The sequence below is a fragment of the Ranitomeya imitator genome, chromosome 4 (genome assembly GCF_032444005.1).
Source record: "Ranitomeya imitator isolate aRanImi1 chromosome 4, aRanImi1.pri, whole genome shotgun sequence".
Lineage (NCBI taxonomy): Eukaryota > Metazoa > Chordata > Amphibia > Anura > Dendrobatidae > Ranitomeya > Ranitomeya imitator.
The window spans coordinates 671,186,049-671,204,311 of NC_091285.1; the positions used below are offsets into that span (position 1 = coordinate 671,186,049).

General features: G+C 43.2%; 1 protein-coding gene across 2 annotated transcripts in view; it reads right to left on the reverse strand.

Annotated features, from left to right (window-relative positions):
- The window catches only part of IL27RA (interleukin 27 receptor subunit alpha), a 62,113-nt gene that overhangs the window by 12,337 nt on the left and 31,513 nt on the right, over positions 1 to 18,263 (reverse strand). For both annotated transcript variants that reach the window (XM_069767281.1, XM_069767279.1), the window contains exons 3-8: positions 8,100 to 8,217; positions 7,862 to 8,022; positions 7,494 to 7,633; positions 6,210 to 6,360; positions 5,223 to 5,290; positions 4,814 to 5,003 (exon numbers count right to left, since the gene is read on the reverse strand). In XM_069767281.1, the coding sequence (XP_069623382.1) occupies positions 4,814 to 5,003; positions 5,223 to 5,290; positions 6,210 to 6,360; positions 7,494 to 7,633; positions 7,862 to 8,022; positions 8,100 to 8,217 (828 nt within the window). The remainder of the gene's footprint in view (positions 1 to 4,813; positions 5,004 to 5,222; positions 5,291 to 6,209; positions 6,361 to 7,493; positions 7,634 to 7,861; positions 8,023 to 8,099; positions 8,218 to 18,263) is intronic.

The following is an 18,263-nucleotide window of genomic DNA, read 5'->3' on the forward strand; positions in this document are numbered from 1 at the left end:
CCAGGTTAAATAGGAAACTCCCATAAGCTGATGGAACAGGTGGAACCCAGAAACCCAGGAAAGACAAGTCACCCAGTACCATCAGTAACCACCAGAGGGAGCCCAAAAACAGAACTCACAACAGTACCCCCCCCTTGAGGAGGGGTCACCGAACCCTCACGAGAACCACCAGGGCGACCAGGATGAGCCCTATGAAAAGCGCGAACCAAATCATCAGCATGAACATCCGAGGCAACCACCCAAGAATTATCCTCCTGACCATAACCCTTCCACTTGACCAAATACTGGAGTTTCCGTCTGGAAACACGAGAATCCAAGATCTTCTCCACAACATACTCCAATTCTCCCTCCACCAGCACTGGAGCAGGAGGCTCAAGCGAAGGAACAACAGGTACCTCATACTTCCGCAACAACGACCGATGGAACACATTATGAATAGCAAACGATGCCGGGAGATCCAAACGAAACGACACAGGGTTAAGAATTTCCAAGATCCTATAGGGACCGATGAACCGAGGCTTGAACTTAGGAGAAGAGACCTTCATAGGAACAAAACGAGAAGACAACCACACCAAGTCACCAACAAGAAGTCGAGGACCCACGCGGCGACGGCGATTAGCAAACTGCTGAGCCTTCTCCTGGGACAACTTCAAATTGTCCACCACATGACTCCCAATCCGATGCAACCTATCCACCACCATGTCCACTCCAGGACAATCAGAAGGTTCCACCTGACCAGAGGAAAAACGAGGATGAAACCCCGAATTACAAAAGAAAGGAGAAACCAAGGTAGCAGAACTAGCCCGATTATTAAGGGCAAACTCGGCCAGCGGCAAAAAGGTAACCCAGTCATCCTGATCAGCAGAAACAAAACACCTTAAATAAGTTTCCAAGGTCTGATTAGTTCGTTCAGTCTGGCCATTCATCTGAGGATGGAATGCAGACGAAAAGGACAAATCAATGCCCATCTTAGCACAGAACGTCCGCCAAAATCTAGACACAAACTGGGATCCCCTGTCAGAAACGATGTTCTCAGGAATCCCATGCAAACGAACCACATTCTGAAAAAACAGAGGGACCAACTCAGAGGAGGAAGGCAACTTAGGCAAGGGTACCAGATGAACCATTTTAGAAAAGCGATCACACACAACCCAGATGACGGACATTTTTTGAGAGACAGGGAGATCCGAAATAAAGTCCATGGAAATGTGCGTCCAAGGCCTCTTCGGGATAGGCAAAGGTGACAACAATCCACTGGCCCGAGAACAGCAAGGCTTAGCCCGAGCACAAACCTCACAAGACTGCACAAAAGAACGCACATCCCTCGACAAGGAAGGCCACCAAAAAGACCTGGCCACCAAGTCTCTAGTACCAAATATTCCAGGATGACCTGCCAACGCAGAAGAATGGACCTCGGAGATGACTCTACTGGTCCAATTATCCGGAACAAACAGTCTCTCAGGCGGACAACGATCAGGTTTACCCGCCTGAAACTCCTGCAAAGCACGTCGCAAGTCTGGGGAGACAGCAGACAAAATCACCCCATCCCTAAGGATACCAGAGGGCTCAGAATTTCCAAGGGAGTCAGGCACAAAACTCCTAGAAAGAGCATCCGCCTTCACATTCTTTGAACCTGGCAGGTATGAAACCACAAAATTGAAACGAGAGAAAAACAGTGACCAACGAGCCTGTCTAGGATTATGAGTTTGTAACCATGGCAGACCAAGTACTAGAACATCATGCAAATTATACAGTACCAGGAAGCGAATCACCTCCTGATGAACGGGAGTCATACGCATGGTCACTTGTGTCCAGTACTGAGGTTTATTCATAGCCAAAGGTGTAGAGTCAATTCCCTTCAAAGGAATAGGGACTTCCAGAGGCTCCAGACTAAACCCACAGCGATTGGCAAATGACCAATCCATAAGACTCAGGGCAGCGCCTGAATCCACATAGGCATCGACGGAAATGGATGATAATGAACAAATCAGAGTCACAGACAGAATGAACTTAGACTGTAAAGTACTAATGGCAACAGACTTATCAACCTTTTTTGTGCGTTTAGAGCATGCTGATATAACATGAGCTGAATCACCACAATAAAAGCACAACCCTTTTTTCCGCCTATACTTTTGCCGTTCACTTCTGGACTGAATTCTATCACATTGCATTATCTCAGGTGACGGTTCAGACGACACCGCCAAATGATGCACAGGTTTGCGCTCCCGTAAACGCCGATCAATCTGAACAGCCATAGTCATAGACTCATTCAGACCAGCAGGCGCAGGGAACCCCACCATAACATCTTTAATGGCCTCAGAAAGGCCATCTCTAAACTTTGCAGCCAGAGCGCACTCATTCCACTGAGTAAGCACCGACGACTTCCGAAATTTTTGACAATAAATTTCTGCTTCATCTTGCCCCTGAGAGAGGGCCAACAAAGCTTTTTCAGCCTGAATCTCTTGGTTAGGTTCCTCATAGAGCAAACCCAATGCCAGAAAAAACGCATCCGCATTAAGCAACGCAGGGTCCCCTGGTGCCAATGCAAATGCCCAATCCTGAGGGTCACCCCGCAGGAAAGATATAATTATCTTGACTTGCTGAGCAGGGTCTCCAGAGGAGCGAGATTTCAAAGAAAGAAACAACTTGCAATTGTTCCTAAAATTCAGAAAACGAGATCTATCTCCAGAAAAAAACTCTGGGACAGGAATTCTAGGTTCAGACATAGGAGCATGTACAACAAAATCCTGTATATTTTGAACCTTAGTGGCAAGATTATTCAGGCTGGAAGCCAAACTCTGGACGTCCATGATAAACAGCTGGGATCAGAGCCATTCAAAGATTAAGAGGAGGAGGAAGTAGCCAGGCTGCAATAAGGCTAGGCAGCAAACTCTGAGGGAAAGAGAAAGGAAAAAAAAAAAAAAAAAAAAAACTTCCTCAGACTACTTATCCTCCTACTTCAGCCAATACAATTAACACTTTGTGGGCCGGTTATACTGTCATGATCCCAATGGCAGGGGATCACTAAAGGACAAGCACAGATACAAACAAGCTCTAGGGCGATGGAACCTGAGCTGACCGCGACCCTGAACCTAACACACAAATAAAAGTAGCCGGGGAACGTGCCTACGATGATCCTAGACGTCTCGCTCCAGCCGAAGATCTAACTTCCCCTATTAGAAGAAACACAGACCTCTCTTGCCTCCAGAGAAATCCCCCACAGAAATAGCAGCCCCCCACATATAATGACGGTGAAATGAGAGGAAAGCACATACGCAGTATGAAAACAGTTTCAGCAAAATGAGGCCCGCTTAAGCTAGATAGCAGAGGATACAAAAGTGAACTGCGCGGTCAGCGAAAAACCCTTCAAAAAACCATCCTGAAATTACTTGAACTCATGTGCCAACTCATGGTACATGAGGAGCAATTTCAGCCCACTAGAGCAACCAGCAGCAAGAATCACATATCTGCAGGCTGGACTAAAAACCAAATAAAGCAAAACACCAAAACAGGAAAATCCAAACTTAGCTTGACCAGAAGGTTCAAGGAGCAGGGAGCAGAGGTAACAAGACACACTGGATACATTGATAACCGGCGAGGAAATGCCAGCAAAGCCAGGTTAAATAGGAAACTCCCATAAGCTGATGGAACAGGTGGAACCCAGAAACCCAGGAAAGACAAGTCACCCAGTACCATCAGTAACCACCAGAGGGAGCCCAAAAACAGAACTCACAACAGGGAGCACAGGACAATGTACAGTGACAGGAGGAATCACAGGACAATGTACAGTGACAGGAGGGAGCACAGGACAATGTACAGTGACAGGAGGGAGCACAGGACAATGTACAGTGACAAGAGGGAGCACAGGATAATGTACAGTGACAGGAGGGAGCACAGGACAATGTACAGTGACAAGAGGGAGCACAGGACAATGTACAGTGACAGGAGGAATCACAGGACAATGTACATTGACAGGAGGGAGCACAGGACAATGTACAGTGACAGGAGGAATCACAGGACAATGTACAGTGACAGTAGGGAGCACAGGACAATGTACAGTGACAGGAGGGAGCACAGGACAATGTACAGTGACAGGAGGGAGCACAGGACAACGTACAGTGACAGGAGGGAGCACAGGATAATGTACAGTGACAGGAGGGAGCACAGGACAATGTACAGTGATAGGAGGGAACACAGGACAATGTACAGTGACAGGAGGGAGCACAGGACAATGTACAGTGACAGGAGGAATCACAGGACAATGTACAGTGACAGGAGGGAGCACAGGATAATGTACTGTGACAGGAGGGATCACAGGACAATGTACAGTGACAGGAGGAATCACAGGACAATGGACAGTGACAGGAGGGAGCACAGGATAATGTACAGTGACAGGAGGGAGCACAGGACAATGTACAGTGACAGGAGGGAGCACAGGACAAGGTACAGTGACAGGAGGGAGCACAGGACAATGTACAGTGACAGGAGGGATCACAGGACAATGTACAGTGACAGGAGGGATCACAGGACAATGTACAGTGACAGGAGGGATCACAGGACAATGTACAGTGACAGGAGGAATCACAGGACAACGTACAGTGACAGGAGGGAGCACAGGACAATGGACAGTGACAGGAGGAATCACAGGACAATGGACAGTGACAGGAGGGAGCACAGGACAATGTACAGTGACAGGAGGGAGCACAGGACAATGTACAGTGACAGGAGGGAGCACAGGACAATGTACAGTGACAGGAGGGAGCACAGGATAATGTACAGTGACAGGAGGAATCACACAGGATATATAAGTCACCTGTACATGGTGGGGTGACACATGCCGGAGGTCCTACTCCCTTCGAGTTCCTGGCAGTGATGCACACTTGTGTGGACTGGGCAGGGAGGACACTGCTACAACATGGGACTTCTTCAGTGGTACTCTCACCCCCATGTACAGACGTCACCTCGTACAGGACCCGGCCCTTGGCAGAGCGATGCTCCAAAGCCTGCAGCAACAAACAAATGGAGAGTCATCGTCAGTGACACAATAAGACATCGTACACATGGAGAGATGGCTGCAGCTCTGGATGTGACTGGAGGAAATGAGTTTTGTGCAGCTCAGTAATATGATCATCTCTCCTATTCATGTCTAAAGCTATAGTCGTAGTTCTTCTGGTTTCCTGATCGCACAGTTGTATCCAGTAACACTTTATATGCAGCTTTACCTTCCACATCAGCAGAAGAGAAGATCCGTCCTCCAGACTTCTCCAGACATCACAGCTTCCATTAGGGGCTAAAAGGCAAAAACAAAAGATGACAAGTGAAAGTGTCTTCAGGAGGTGCTAAAGGAGACCCAAGAACTAGGTGAAGCCATGTATATGGTGTAGGAGACACAAGAGCGAGGTGGAGCCGTATATATGGCACAAAGGCAGAGGAAACTTGGTCAAAGTTGAAGGAAAGATGAATGCAGAATGTAATCAGCAAATACTGGAGGCAAATTTGCACTCATCAGCCCGGAAGCTGCGCATGGGATGTACTTGGACGTTCCAACATGACAACGATCCAAAACACAAGGCCAAGTCGACCTGTCATTGGCTACAGCAGAACAAAGTGAAGGTTATGGAGTGGTCATCTCAGTCTCCTGACCTCAATATCATTGAGCCATTCTGGGGAGATCTCAAGCGCGCAGTTCATGCTAGACAGCCCAGGAATTTACAGGAACTGGAGGCATTTTGCCAAGAAGAGTGGGCAGCTTTACCATCTGAGAAAATAAAGAACCACATCCACAACTACCACAAAAGACTTCAAGCTACCATTGATGTTAGAGGGGGCAATACACGGGATTAAGAAATGGGGTATGTGAACTTTTGATCAGGGTCAGTTGGATATTTTGGGTTGTCACTATGATGGAAAAAGAGAAAACACAGTAGTTTGACAATAAATGGCTTCACCCAACCACTAACCATGAGTGGAGAAAAAGTTTTGGTGTTATCATTCATATTCTCTGAAAAAAGGCCAAGAAAGCAAAAAATCGGTTGGGGAATGTAAACTTTTGAGCACAACTATACATGGTGTAGGAAACTCAAGAACGAGATGGAGCAGTACACATGGTATATGATATATGGATGGTGGCCGTCCATAGTTTCGGTATGGGGTTATGCAACTGGATGAAGGTATAGTATGGAGAAGAACGACCATTCCACGTCTCTTACCCATTTCAGGGCTCATCAGGACGTGACTCGTGCTCCACACACTTCCTTTCTTCTCTCCCTCTGGTAGATATCGAATCTGGAACTCATACTGTGTGAACGGCGCCGGCTCGTCCAGTATATAGTTATTTATCTCCAGGTCTTCATTTTCTACCTGGTATTTCCGAAACAGAACAATACATTGTATTATTCCACCAGTGCCAGGGCCACAGAGCCCACTGTGACATGAGGGCACAGGAGCTACAGATATCCCATGTAATGTACATGGGACCCATTCTCAGTCATGTAGAAAGCAACATAGTTTGTGAATTTATCAAAGACACAAAGAAAGTGATATTTAAGAAAGACTAATTTCTAGAGTCGAAGAGGGACTGATGACAATATCCCTGGTGGTCTAGTGTTAATTGCAATATCCCTGGTGGTCTAGAGTAAATTGCAATATCCCTGGTGGTCTAGTGTTAATTGCAGTATCCCAGGTGATCTAGTATTAATTGCAATATCCCTGGTAGCCTAGTGTTAATTGCAGTATCCGTGGTGGTCTAGTGTTAATTGCAATATCCCTGGTAGTCTAATGTTAATTGCAATATCCCTGGTGGCCTAGAGTTAATTGCAATATCCTTGGTGGTCTAATGTTAATTGCAATATCCCTGGTGGCCTACAGTTATTTGCAATATCCCTGGTGGTCTAGTGTTAATTGCAGTATCCCTGGTGGCCTATAGTTATTTGCAATATCCCTGGTGGTCTAGTGTTAATTGCAATATCCCTGGTGGTCTAGTGTTAATTGCAGTATCCCTGGTGGCCTAGAGTTAAGCCACCTAGAATATTGCATCAGCTCCTAGTGGAGGTGTTAACAACAGTTTTCCTGGTGGTCTAGAGTATGGGAGTGTGCTCCTTTTATTGTTTATGGGACTGCTAAATCACTGTGATGGATGTTATCCAACAGTGCCTAAGACGATGAATGGAGAGGTGCACAAATGCTCGACCACTGATTCATTGGGACGGGATGAGATATCCATTTATTTAGGCAGCAGGGCAGTGTAACCAAAGCTTTTTTTATGGATCCTAACTATTATCTTAACCATAAAATTCTGCATTGAAGTGTTTTATCATTCAGCCCTACAGAGGGCAAACAACCACTATTCTGATACAAATGCTACAATTCTGGCTGCCTGCAGTCACCACTGGGGGGAGCTCCTGAGCTTAGTGCATACAGTGCAGTAAATAGATCCGATATCTGCAGTGTTACAGGACAGTTCTCCAGGTCAACCAGTCCATATAGCTACTGACCTCAGTCCAATTCTCAGCTCCCATTATGCGATACCTCAGCTCCACTGGCGGGTGATCCAACACCTCGTCCTCTGGATGTTTCCAGGTAATTTCCAAACTATGGCTTCCCGAGATGGAAGAATTAAGAAGAGGAGGTCTGGCTGCAAGAAATTAGATTGATTAATGGGTTGTTGAAACTTGATGACATTTGTAACAATCATCCTGCACTGATCGTGATTATAATTCAGAGCTGAATTCACAATTCTGCAGACTTCAGAGCTGAGATCTCTTGTACAGAACATGATTTGCAGATATTACTGCGTCTGACATTGACAATCCAATATAATATGATATTTTCACATTTGTCCACGGCACCAGTGTATACTTACAATGATGTCCATGACTGCCATAAGTGAAATGAATAGTCTTCCTCCGGCCTCCGGCACTGACCGTGATAAGATACTCATTCCACCTCACCAGTATTTCCCGTTTAATTAGAAGCCAGTTTTGACCAGCAGGAATAGTAAAGAAAAGAGGAGGTTCATGGAGGCTGGAGGAAGGAACGAAAAAATGGATTATAATCCCAAAACACTACTTGACAGCTTTTTGTGACTTCACCGCACTCACTGGGTGAGATTCTGCAGGGACGCAGAGTGCTCGGTCCACACGTCACTTCTCCATGAGCAATTCAGGTCTCCGCTCTGATCTCTGATTACACAGAAAACAGAGGAATCATCAAAGAAACCTGTTTATAGAAGAAAATAGTCACTGACAAAAAGGAAACAGTACTGATAAATCATCTCTGTAGGATCTGCCTCCTATATACAATATTGTAACTACTAAAATACTGCCCCTATGTACAAGAATATAACTACTATAATACTGCCCCCTATGTACAAGAATATAACTACTATAATACTGCCCCCTATGTACAAGAATATAACTACTATAATACTGCTCCTATGTACAAGAATACAGCTACCATAATACTGCCCCCTATGTACAAGAATATAACTACTATAATACTGCGCCTATGTACAAGAATATAACTACTATAATACTGCTCCCTATGTACAAGAATATAGCTACTATAATACTGCCCCTATGTACAAGAATATAGCTACTATAATACTGCTCCTATGTACAAGAATATAACTACTATAATACTGCTCCTATGTACAAGAATATAGCTACTATAATACTGCCCCTATGTACAAGAATATAGCTACTATAATACTGCTCCTATGTACAAGAATATAGCTACTATAATACTGCTCCTATGTACAAGAATATAGCTACTATAATACTGCCCCTATGTACAAGAATATAGCTACTATAATACTGCTCCTATGTACAAGAATATAACTACTATAATACTGCTCCTATGTACAAGAATATAACTACTATAATACTACCTCCTATGTACAAGAATATAACGACTATAATACTGCTCCTATGTACAAGAATATAACTACTATAATACTGCTCCTATGTACAAGAATATAACTGCTATAATACTGCTCCTATGTACAAGAATATAGCTACTATAATACTGCCCCTATGTACAAGAATATAACTACTATAATACTGCTCCCTATGTACAAGAATATAACTACTATAATACTGCTCCTATGTACAAGAATATAACTACTATAATACTGTCTCCTATGTACAAGAATATAACGACTATAATACTGCTCCTATGTACAAGAATATAACTACTATAATACTGCTCCTATGTACAAGAATATAACTACTATAATACTGCTCCCTATGTACAAGAATATAGCTACTATAATACTGCCCCTATGTACAAGAATATAACTACTATAATACTGCTCCCTATGTACAAGAATATAACGACTATAATACTGCCCCCTATATACAAGAATATAACTACTATAATACTGCTCCTATGTACAAGAATATAACTACTATAATACTGCCCCCTATGTACAAGAATATAACGACTATAATACTGCCCCTATGTACAAGAATATAACTACTATAATACTGCTCCTATGTACAAGAATATAACTACTATAATACTGCTCCTATGTACAAGAATATAACTACTACAGGTCCTTCTCAAAAAATTAGCATATAGTGTTAAATTTCATTATTTACCATAATGTAATGATTACAATTAAACTTTCATATATTATAGATTCATTATCCACCAACTGAAATTTGTCAGGTCTTTTATTGTTTTAATACTGATGATTTTGGCATACAACTCCTGATAACCCAAAAAACCTGTCTCAATAAATTAGCATATTTCACCCATCCAATCAAATAAAAGTGTTTTTTAATAACAAACAAAAAAACCATCAAATAATAATGTTCAGTTATGCACTCAATACTTGGTCGGGAATCCTTTGGCAGAAATGACTGCTTCAATGCGGCGTGGCATGGAGGCAATCAGCCTGTGACACTGCTGAGATGTTATGGAGGCCCAGGATGCTTCAATAGCGGCCTTAAGCTCATCCAGAGTGTTGGGTCTTGCGTCTCTCAACTTTCTCTTCACAATATCCCACAGATTCTCTATGGGGTTCAGGTCAGGAGAGTTGGCAGGCCAATTGAGCACAGTAATACCATGGTCAGTAAACCATTTACCAGTGGTTTTGGCACTGTGAGCAGGTGCCAGGTCGTGCTGAAAAATGAAATCTTCATCTCCATAAAGCATTTCAGCCGATGGAAGCATGAAGTGCTCCAAAATCTCCTGATAGCTAGCTGCATTGACCCTGCCCTTGATGAAACACAGTGGATCAACACCAGCAGCTGACATGGCACCCCACACCATCACTGACTGTGGGTACTTGACACTGGACTTCAGGCATTTTGGCATTTCCTTCTCCCCAGTCTTCCTCCAGACTCTGGCACCTTGATTTCCGAATGACATGCAAAATTTGCTTTCATCAGAAAAAAGTACTTGGGACCACTTAGCAACAGTCCAGTGCTGCTTCTCTGTAGCCCAGGTCAGGCGCCTCTGCCGCTGTTTATGGTTCAAAAGTGGCTTTACCTGGGGAATGCGGCACCTGTAGCCCATTTCCTGCACACGCCTGTGCACGGTGGCTCTGGATGTTTCCACACCAGACTCAGTCCACTGCTTCTTCAGGTTCCCCAAGGTCTGGAATCGGTCCTTCTCCACAATCTTCCTCAGGGTCCGGTCTCCTCTTCTCGTTGTACAGCGTTTTCTGCCACATTGTTTCCTTCCAACAGACTTACCATTGAGGTGCCTTGATACAGCACTCTGGGAACAGCCTATTTGTTGAGAAATTTCTTTCTGGGTCTTACCCTCTTGCTTGAGGGTGTCAATGATGGCCTTCTTGACATCTGTCAGGTCGCTAGTCTTACCCATGATGGGGGTTTTGAGTAATGAACCAGGCAGGGAGTTTATAAAAGCCTCAGGTATCTTTTGCATGTGTTCAGAGTTAATTAGTTGATTCAGAAGATTAGGGTAATAGGTCGTTTAGAGAACCTTTTCTTGATATGCTAATTTATTGAGACAGGTTTTTTGGGTTATCAGGAGTTGTATGCCAAAATCATCAGTATTAAAACAATAAAAGACCTGACAAATTTCAGTTGGTGGATAATGAATCTATAATATATGAAAGTTTAATTGTAATCATTACATTATGGTAAATAATGAAATTTAACACTATATGCTAATTTTTTGAGAAGGACCTGTATAATACTGCCTCCTATGTACAAGAATATAACTACTATAATACTGCTCCTATGTACAAGAATATAACTACTATAATACTGCTCCTATGTACAAGAATATAACTACTATAATACTGCCCCTATGTACAAGAATATAACTACTATAATACTGCTCCCTATGTACAAGAATATAGCTACTATAATACTACATCCTATGTACAAGAATATAACTACTATAATACTGCTCCCTATGTACAAGAACATAGCTACTATAATACTACATCCTATGTACAAGAATATAACTACTATAATACTGCTCCTATGTACAAGAATATAACTACTATAATACTGCTCCTATGTACAAGAATATAACTACTATAATACTGCCCCCTATGTACAAGAATATAACTACTATAATACTGCTCCTATGTACAAGAATATAACTACTATAATACTGCTCCTATGTACAAGAATATAACTACTATAATACTGCCCCCTATGTACAAGAATATAACTACTATAATACTGTCCCCTATGTACAAGAATATAACTACTATAATACTGCCCCTATGTACAAGAATATAACTACTATAATACTGCTCCTATGTACAAGAATATAACTACTATAATACTGCTCCTATGTACAAGAATATAACTACTATAATACTGCTCCTATGTACAAGAATATAACTACTATAATACTGCCCCCTATGTACAAGAATATAACTACTATAATACTGCCCCCTATGTACAAGAATATAACTACTATAATACTGCCCCTATGTACAAGAATATAACTACTATAATACTGCCGCCTATGTACAAGAATATAACTACTATAATACTGCCCCCTATGTACAAGAATATAACTACTATAATACTGCCCCTATGTACAAGAATATAACTACTATAATACTGCCCCCTATGTACAAGAATATAACTACTATAATACTGCCCCCTATGTACAAGAATATAACTACTATAATACTGCCCCTATGTACAAGAATATAACTACTATAATACTGCCCCCTATGTACAAGAATATAACTACTATAATACTGCCCCTATGTACAAGAATATAACTACTGTAATACTGTCCCTATGTACAAGGATATAACGACTATAATACTGCCCCCTATGTACAAGAATATAACTGCTATAATACTGCTGCTATGTACAAGAATATAACTACTATAATTCTGCTCCTATGTACAAGAATATAACTGCTATAATACTGCTCTTATGTACAAGAATATAACTACTATAATACTGATCCTATGTACAAGAATATATCTACTATAATACTGCTCCCTATGTACAAGAATATAACTACTATAATTCTGCTCCTATGTACAAGAATATAACTACTATAATACTGCTCCTATGTACAAGAATATAACTACTATAATACTGCCCCTATGTACAAGAATATAACTACTATAATACTGCTCCTATGTACAAGAATATAACTACTATAATACTGCTGCTATGTACAAGAATATAACTACTATAATTCTGCTCCTATGTACAAGAATATAACTGCTATAATACTGCTCTTATGTACAAGAATATAACTACTATAATACTGATCCTATGTACAAGAATATATCTACTATAATACTGCTCCCTATGTACAAGAATATAACTACTATAATTCTGCTCCTATGTACAAGAATATAACTGCTATAATACTGCTCCTATGTACAAGAATATAACTACTATAATACTGCCCCCTATGTACAAGAATATAACTACTATAATACTGCCCCTATGTACAAGAATATAACTACTATAATACTGTCCCTATGTACAAGGATATAACGACTATAATACTGCCTCCTATGCACAAGAATATAACTACTATAATACTGCCCCTATGTACAAGAATATAACTACTATAATACTGCCCCTATGTACAAGAATATAACTGCTATAATACTGCTCTTATGTACAAGAATATAACTACTATAATACTGATCCTATGTACAAAAATATAACTACTATAATTCTGCTCCCTATGTACAAGAATATAACTGCTATAATACTGCCCCTATGTACAACAATATAACTACTGTCTTTCACTAGGGGGACTTGTCAGGGAGTCACAAAAACATTGAACTTTAGGAAGGCAAAGTTTGACCAGCTTAGAGATGCCCTTAATCTGGTAGACTGGGACAATATCCTCAGAAATGAGAATACAGATAATAAATGGGAAATGTTTAAGAACATCCTAAATAGGCAGTGTAAGCGGTTTATACCTTGTGGGAATAAAAGGACTAGAAATAGGAAAAACCCAATGTGGCTAAACAAAGAAGTAAGACAGGCAATTAACAGTAAAAAGAAAGCATTTGCACTACTAAAGCAGGATGGCACCATTGAAGCTCTAAAAAACTATAGGGAGAAAAATACTTTATCTAAAAAACTAATTAAAGCTGCCAAAAAGGAAACAGAGAAGCACATTGCTAAGGAGAGTAAAACTAATCCCAAACTGTTCTTCAACTATATCAATAGTAAAAGAATAAAAACTGAAAATGTAGGCCCCTTAAAAAATAGTGAGGAAAGAATGGTTGTAGATGACGAGGAAAAAGCTAACATATTTCACCTTCTTCCCCACGGTATTCACGGTGGAAAATGAAATGCTAGGTGAAATCCCAAGAAACAATGAAAACCCTATATTAAGGGTCACCAATCTAACCCAAGAAGAGGTGCAAAACCGGCTAAATAAGATTAAAATAGATAAATCTCCGGGTCCGGATGGCATACACCCACGAGTACTAAGAGAACTAAGTAATGTAATAGATGGGGGGGCGTGGCCTAGCAGGAGATGTGAGAGGACGCTTGCCGGACCTCTCCCGCTGCCCGAACGGAGATTTAAGTGATTCTGAAGGCGCCGCCGAACGCCAAACACCGGAGGAGCAGCTCCTGAGTGGCCGGGGAGCAGGGAGAGCGAAAAGCGCGCTGCAGGAGCCGGGGGAAAATGACGCGCAAAAGGCAGAAAGAAGCCGGGGTGGCCGGCTGCACGCGCTCCCAAGATGGCGCCGACAGCGCAGCGGAGGAGGCGGCAAAGGCAGGCGCTGCTTACCAGAAGCGGCTAGAAATACTAGCAAAGCTGGAGCAGTTTGCCAGAACAGAGGAGGCAGGACGGATGATGCAAGGAGCTGAAGGAGAGGTGACAGGAGGAGCAGTGGACTCAGTGGAGCAGACGGGTGAGCAGGCTGGGGCACAGAGGGAGGTGGTGGAGAGCGAATCCTGCATAGCACCCACCATAACACCAGCCATAAGCAATGCCCCACTAGATAAGGGGGCTGGGCTGGCCCTGGATTGTGCAGCACAGCTGGGAACTGTATGTATTGATGAGGCTGCGGAGCCGACCCTGAGGGACATTTTCTCTGCTATATTGTCTTGCAAGACTGCTTTAACAACCCTAACTGCTCAGGTGGATGGCCTGAAGGGGGAGGTCTCCTCGTTTCGCTCAGCCATGCACAAAATGGAGGGGAGAGTTGAACTGTTAGAGGAACGTGTAGGGGGAGTGGAGGACCAAATTGCCGAAATGACTAAAAGGGAGAAAAAATACATCCAGCGCATTTCAGAGTTGGAGCTTAAAACTGACGATCTGGAGAACCGCTCACGTAGGAATAACTTGAGAATTGTTGGTGTGCCTGAAAAGGCAGAAGGAAACAACCCCACGGAATTTATTGAAACATGGTTGAAAACTAAGGTGGGAGGAGATAGTCTCACTAAGTTATTCGCGGTTGAAAGAGCGCACAGGGTGCCGTCCAGACCTTTGCCCCCTGGATCCCCTCCAAGGACCTTTCTGGCTAAAATCCTGAATTATAGAGACCGAGATATTCTGATGAGGAAGGCCAGGAATATGGAGGAATTAACCATCGATGGAAATCGAGTATCCATCTATCCTGACTATTCCACAATTGTGCAGAGGCTTAGGATGAAGTTTGGAGAGACTAAAAGACGTCTGCTTGAACTGGGCCTGGCTTATTCTATGCTGTATCCGGCAAAACTACGCGTGGTGGCTATGGATAAGGTCCACTTTTTCCAGAGCCCTGAGGAAGTGTCACACTGGTTGGATCTGAACGCGAAGCGTATTGAAGCGGAAGGGAACCGCTGAGGAGGATCAGGAGTGATTTTCTGTCTAAAGTGTTCATCTGACAGAATTAACTGAGCTACGGGTTCACTGTGACAGAATACTGGAGTAACTTGTTTTGAAGGACTAGTGCGCTTTGGTTGTGTTCGGCGGCGCAACTGTTTTTACATTATGTTTCAGATGGGCGGGGGGAGGGGAACGACTGTTGAACAGTGGGAAATTTATTGTGGGTGAGTGTCGGATTCTAAGTCACTGGTAGGAGTGTTAGTACGTTCCCCTTTTTCTCATATAGAGAGGGAGTAGGAGTTTTGTGAGGGAGGAGGTTATTGAGGGAGGGAGAGGTAAGGTTTAGGTTAATTTGTAATAATGAGGGATGGGGGGGAGGTTTGGGGGGGGAGGGGTCAGTTTAGGGGAGGGGGGAAGAAGATCAAAGGATGGGAGAAGAATATTTTCATTGTTTGGCAATATGATGGGAGATAAAGTTAAAATTTTGAGCTGGAACATTAGAGGTCTATCAAACAATACAAAGCGTACGGCGATTTTGCAATATATCTTGAAACAGAGGCCCTCGCTGATATGCCTTCAGGAAACCCATTTAGTAAAAGAAAAAGTGGATATACTGCATAAAAGATGGGTGAGGAGGGCGTACCATGCGACGTTCTCGAACTATGCTAGAGGGGTGTCGATTCTGGTGCACACGAACGTACCGTTTGAGGAGGTGGAGGTGACGATAGACAGTGATGGACAATATGTATTCCTAGTGTGTAAAGTATTCGCTAAACTGATATGTGTAGTGTCGGTATATATTCCTCCACCGTACTCGGGGAAAAAACTGCAGGAAATTCTTAATATAGCCGGTAGATGGGGAGGAGTTCCTTTGCTTATATTGGGAGATGTCAATAACATTATTAACGATCACTGGGATAAGGGTCAACACGCACAGCTGAGGGCGGAAGGGAATGAGACAGCGTTTGGTAGTTATTTGAAAGAAGTAGCATGGAGGGATCTGTGGAGAGTCCGTAACACTGACACGTACTGCTTTTCCTGCTATTCGGCGACATATGGCTCGTTGTCTCGCATCGATTTGGCCCTGGGCAATGAAGGAATGGACGGGCTAGTGGAGGAGGTGGCATATATGGCTAGGGTAGTCTCGGACCATAGTCCGCTTGTGGTAACACTGAAAATTGAAAGCCAGGGGGAGATAGCTAAGCGGGGGTGGAAAATTAACCCTTTCTGGTTGCAAATTCTGGATATGGGAAAGATAGGGGAGGAGCTGGAGGAGTTCTTTCAAATTAATAAAGGTAGTGCAGCGAAATATGTGGTGTGGGATACCATGAAGGCATTCTTGAGGGGGATATTATTTAGAGAGATATCTAGGCACAAAACACGAACAAGGGAATCTGATAAAGCGATAATGGAAGAATTGAAGGTAGCGGAGGCTGCATTGAATGATCTGCGCTCACAGGACACCATAAAACGTATGAAGAAGGCTCAGGAGGAGGTGAATAAGTTACACTTACGTAGAGCAGAAAGGACAAGGAATTTCCAAAGAGAGGCATTTTATGCGGAGGGAGAGAAAGTGGGGCATCTGCTGTCGGTGGTGGCATCGGCGCAAAGGGAATCGGCACATGTACATGCCCTAGAATTGGAAAATGGCAGTATTGTTACACAGGGGGCCCAAATTATGGAAGGATTTAAGGGTTTTTACAGCAAACTATATACATCACGATTGGAACAGGGAGAAGAAGAAATTGACAGGTTTTTAGAGGTGGCAGACTTGCCTAGAATAGAGACAGAGGATAGAGACTGGTTGGATAGGCTGTTTACGGTGGAGGAATTGGAGGGGGCCTTGAGGTCCATGGCGGGAGGGAAGGCGCCGGGGGCGGACGGCATTCCTGTCGAACTATACGGCAACTTTGCTGAGGAGCTGATGGCTCAGTTGTTGGAGGTCTTTGAGGAGTCACTGGAGAGGGGTATATTGCCTGATTCCATGAGGGAGGCCATTATTGTGGTCATCCCCAAACCAGACAAGAACCCAAGATTGCCGGAGTCATATAGGCCGATATCACTCCTAACGACAGATGTCAAGATTCTGGCTAAGGCCCTGGCGAACAGGCTGACCCGGGTGATAGAAAAAGTGGTTCATTTGGACCAATCAGGCTTTATGCCTAATAAATCAACTGCCATTAACTTGAGAAGGCTATTTCTTAATATGCAAATACCGGCTGATAATGCTGGCAAGAGAGTGGTGGTTTCCCTCGATGCACACAAGGCCTTTGATAGTATAGAATGGCAATACCTGTGGTCGGTGCTGAGTCGTTGTGGGTTTGGGCCAGTCTTTGTGTCATGGGTGAGACTCCTATACTCCTCTCCGGTGGCCAAAATCAGGGTGAACAATATGATGTCAGACAGCTTTCAGCTTTTTAGAGGTACAAGGCAGGGGTGCCCGTTGTCCCCGCTGCTATTTGCTTTGGCGGTGGAACCACTGGCAGCGACTATCAGACGGTCTCAAATGGTGACAGGGTTTTTATATGGGAAGATGGAGGAAAAAATCGCCTTATATGCAGATGACATACTGCTTTTCCTTGAGAGCTCTGGGGAACCACTAAGAAATGTAATTGCATTAATCGAGAGATTTGGGCAAATTTCAGGGCTAGTTATTAATTGGGACAAATCGAGTGTTATGCAGATAGATAGAGAAGTGGATTGTACAAGGGAGGTGGAAGAAGATACAAAATTAAGGGTGGTCACTCAGTTTAAATATTTGGGGATTCAGGTAACTCTTCCCTTAACTAGATTTGAGGAACTTAATCTCGAGCCTTTAGTAACTAAGATACGCACTAAGATCTCAGCTTGGAGTAAGCTAAATTTGTCAGTGGTAGGAAGAGTAAATCTCCTTAAGATGGTGGTGATGCCTCAGATCTTGTATGTCCTACATAATTCTCCGGTATGGATCCCGATGAGAACATTCCGTAAGCTGAAATCGATGTTTGGAGAGTTGGTGTGGGGAAAGAAGAGCC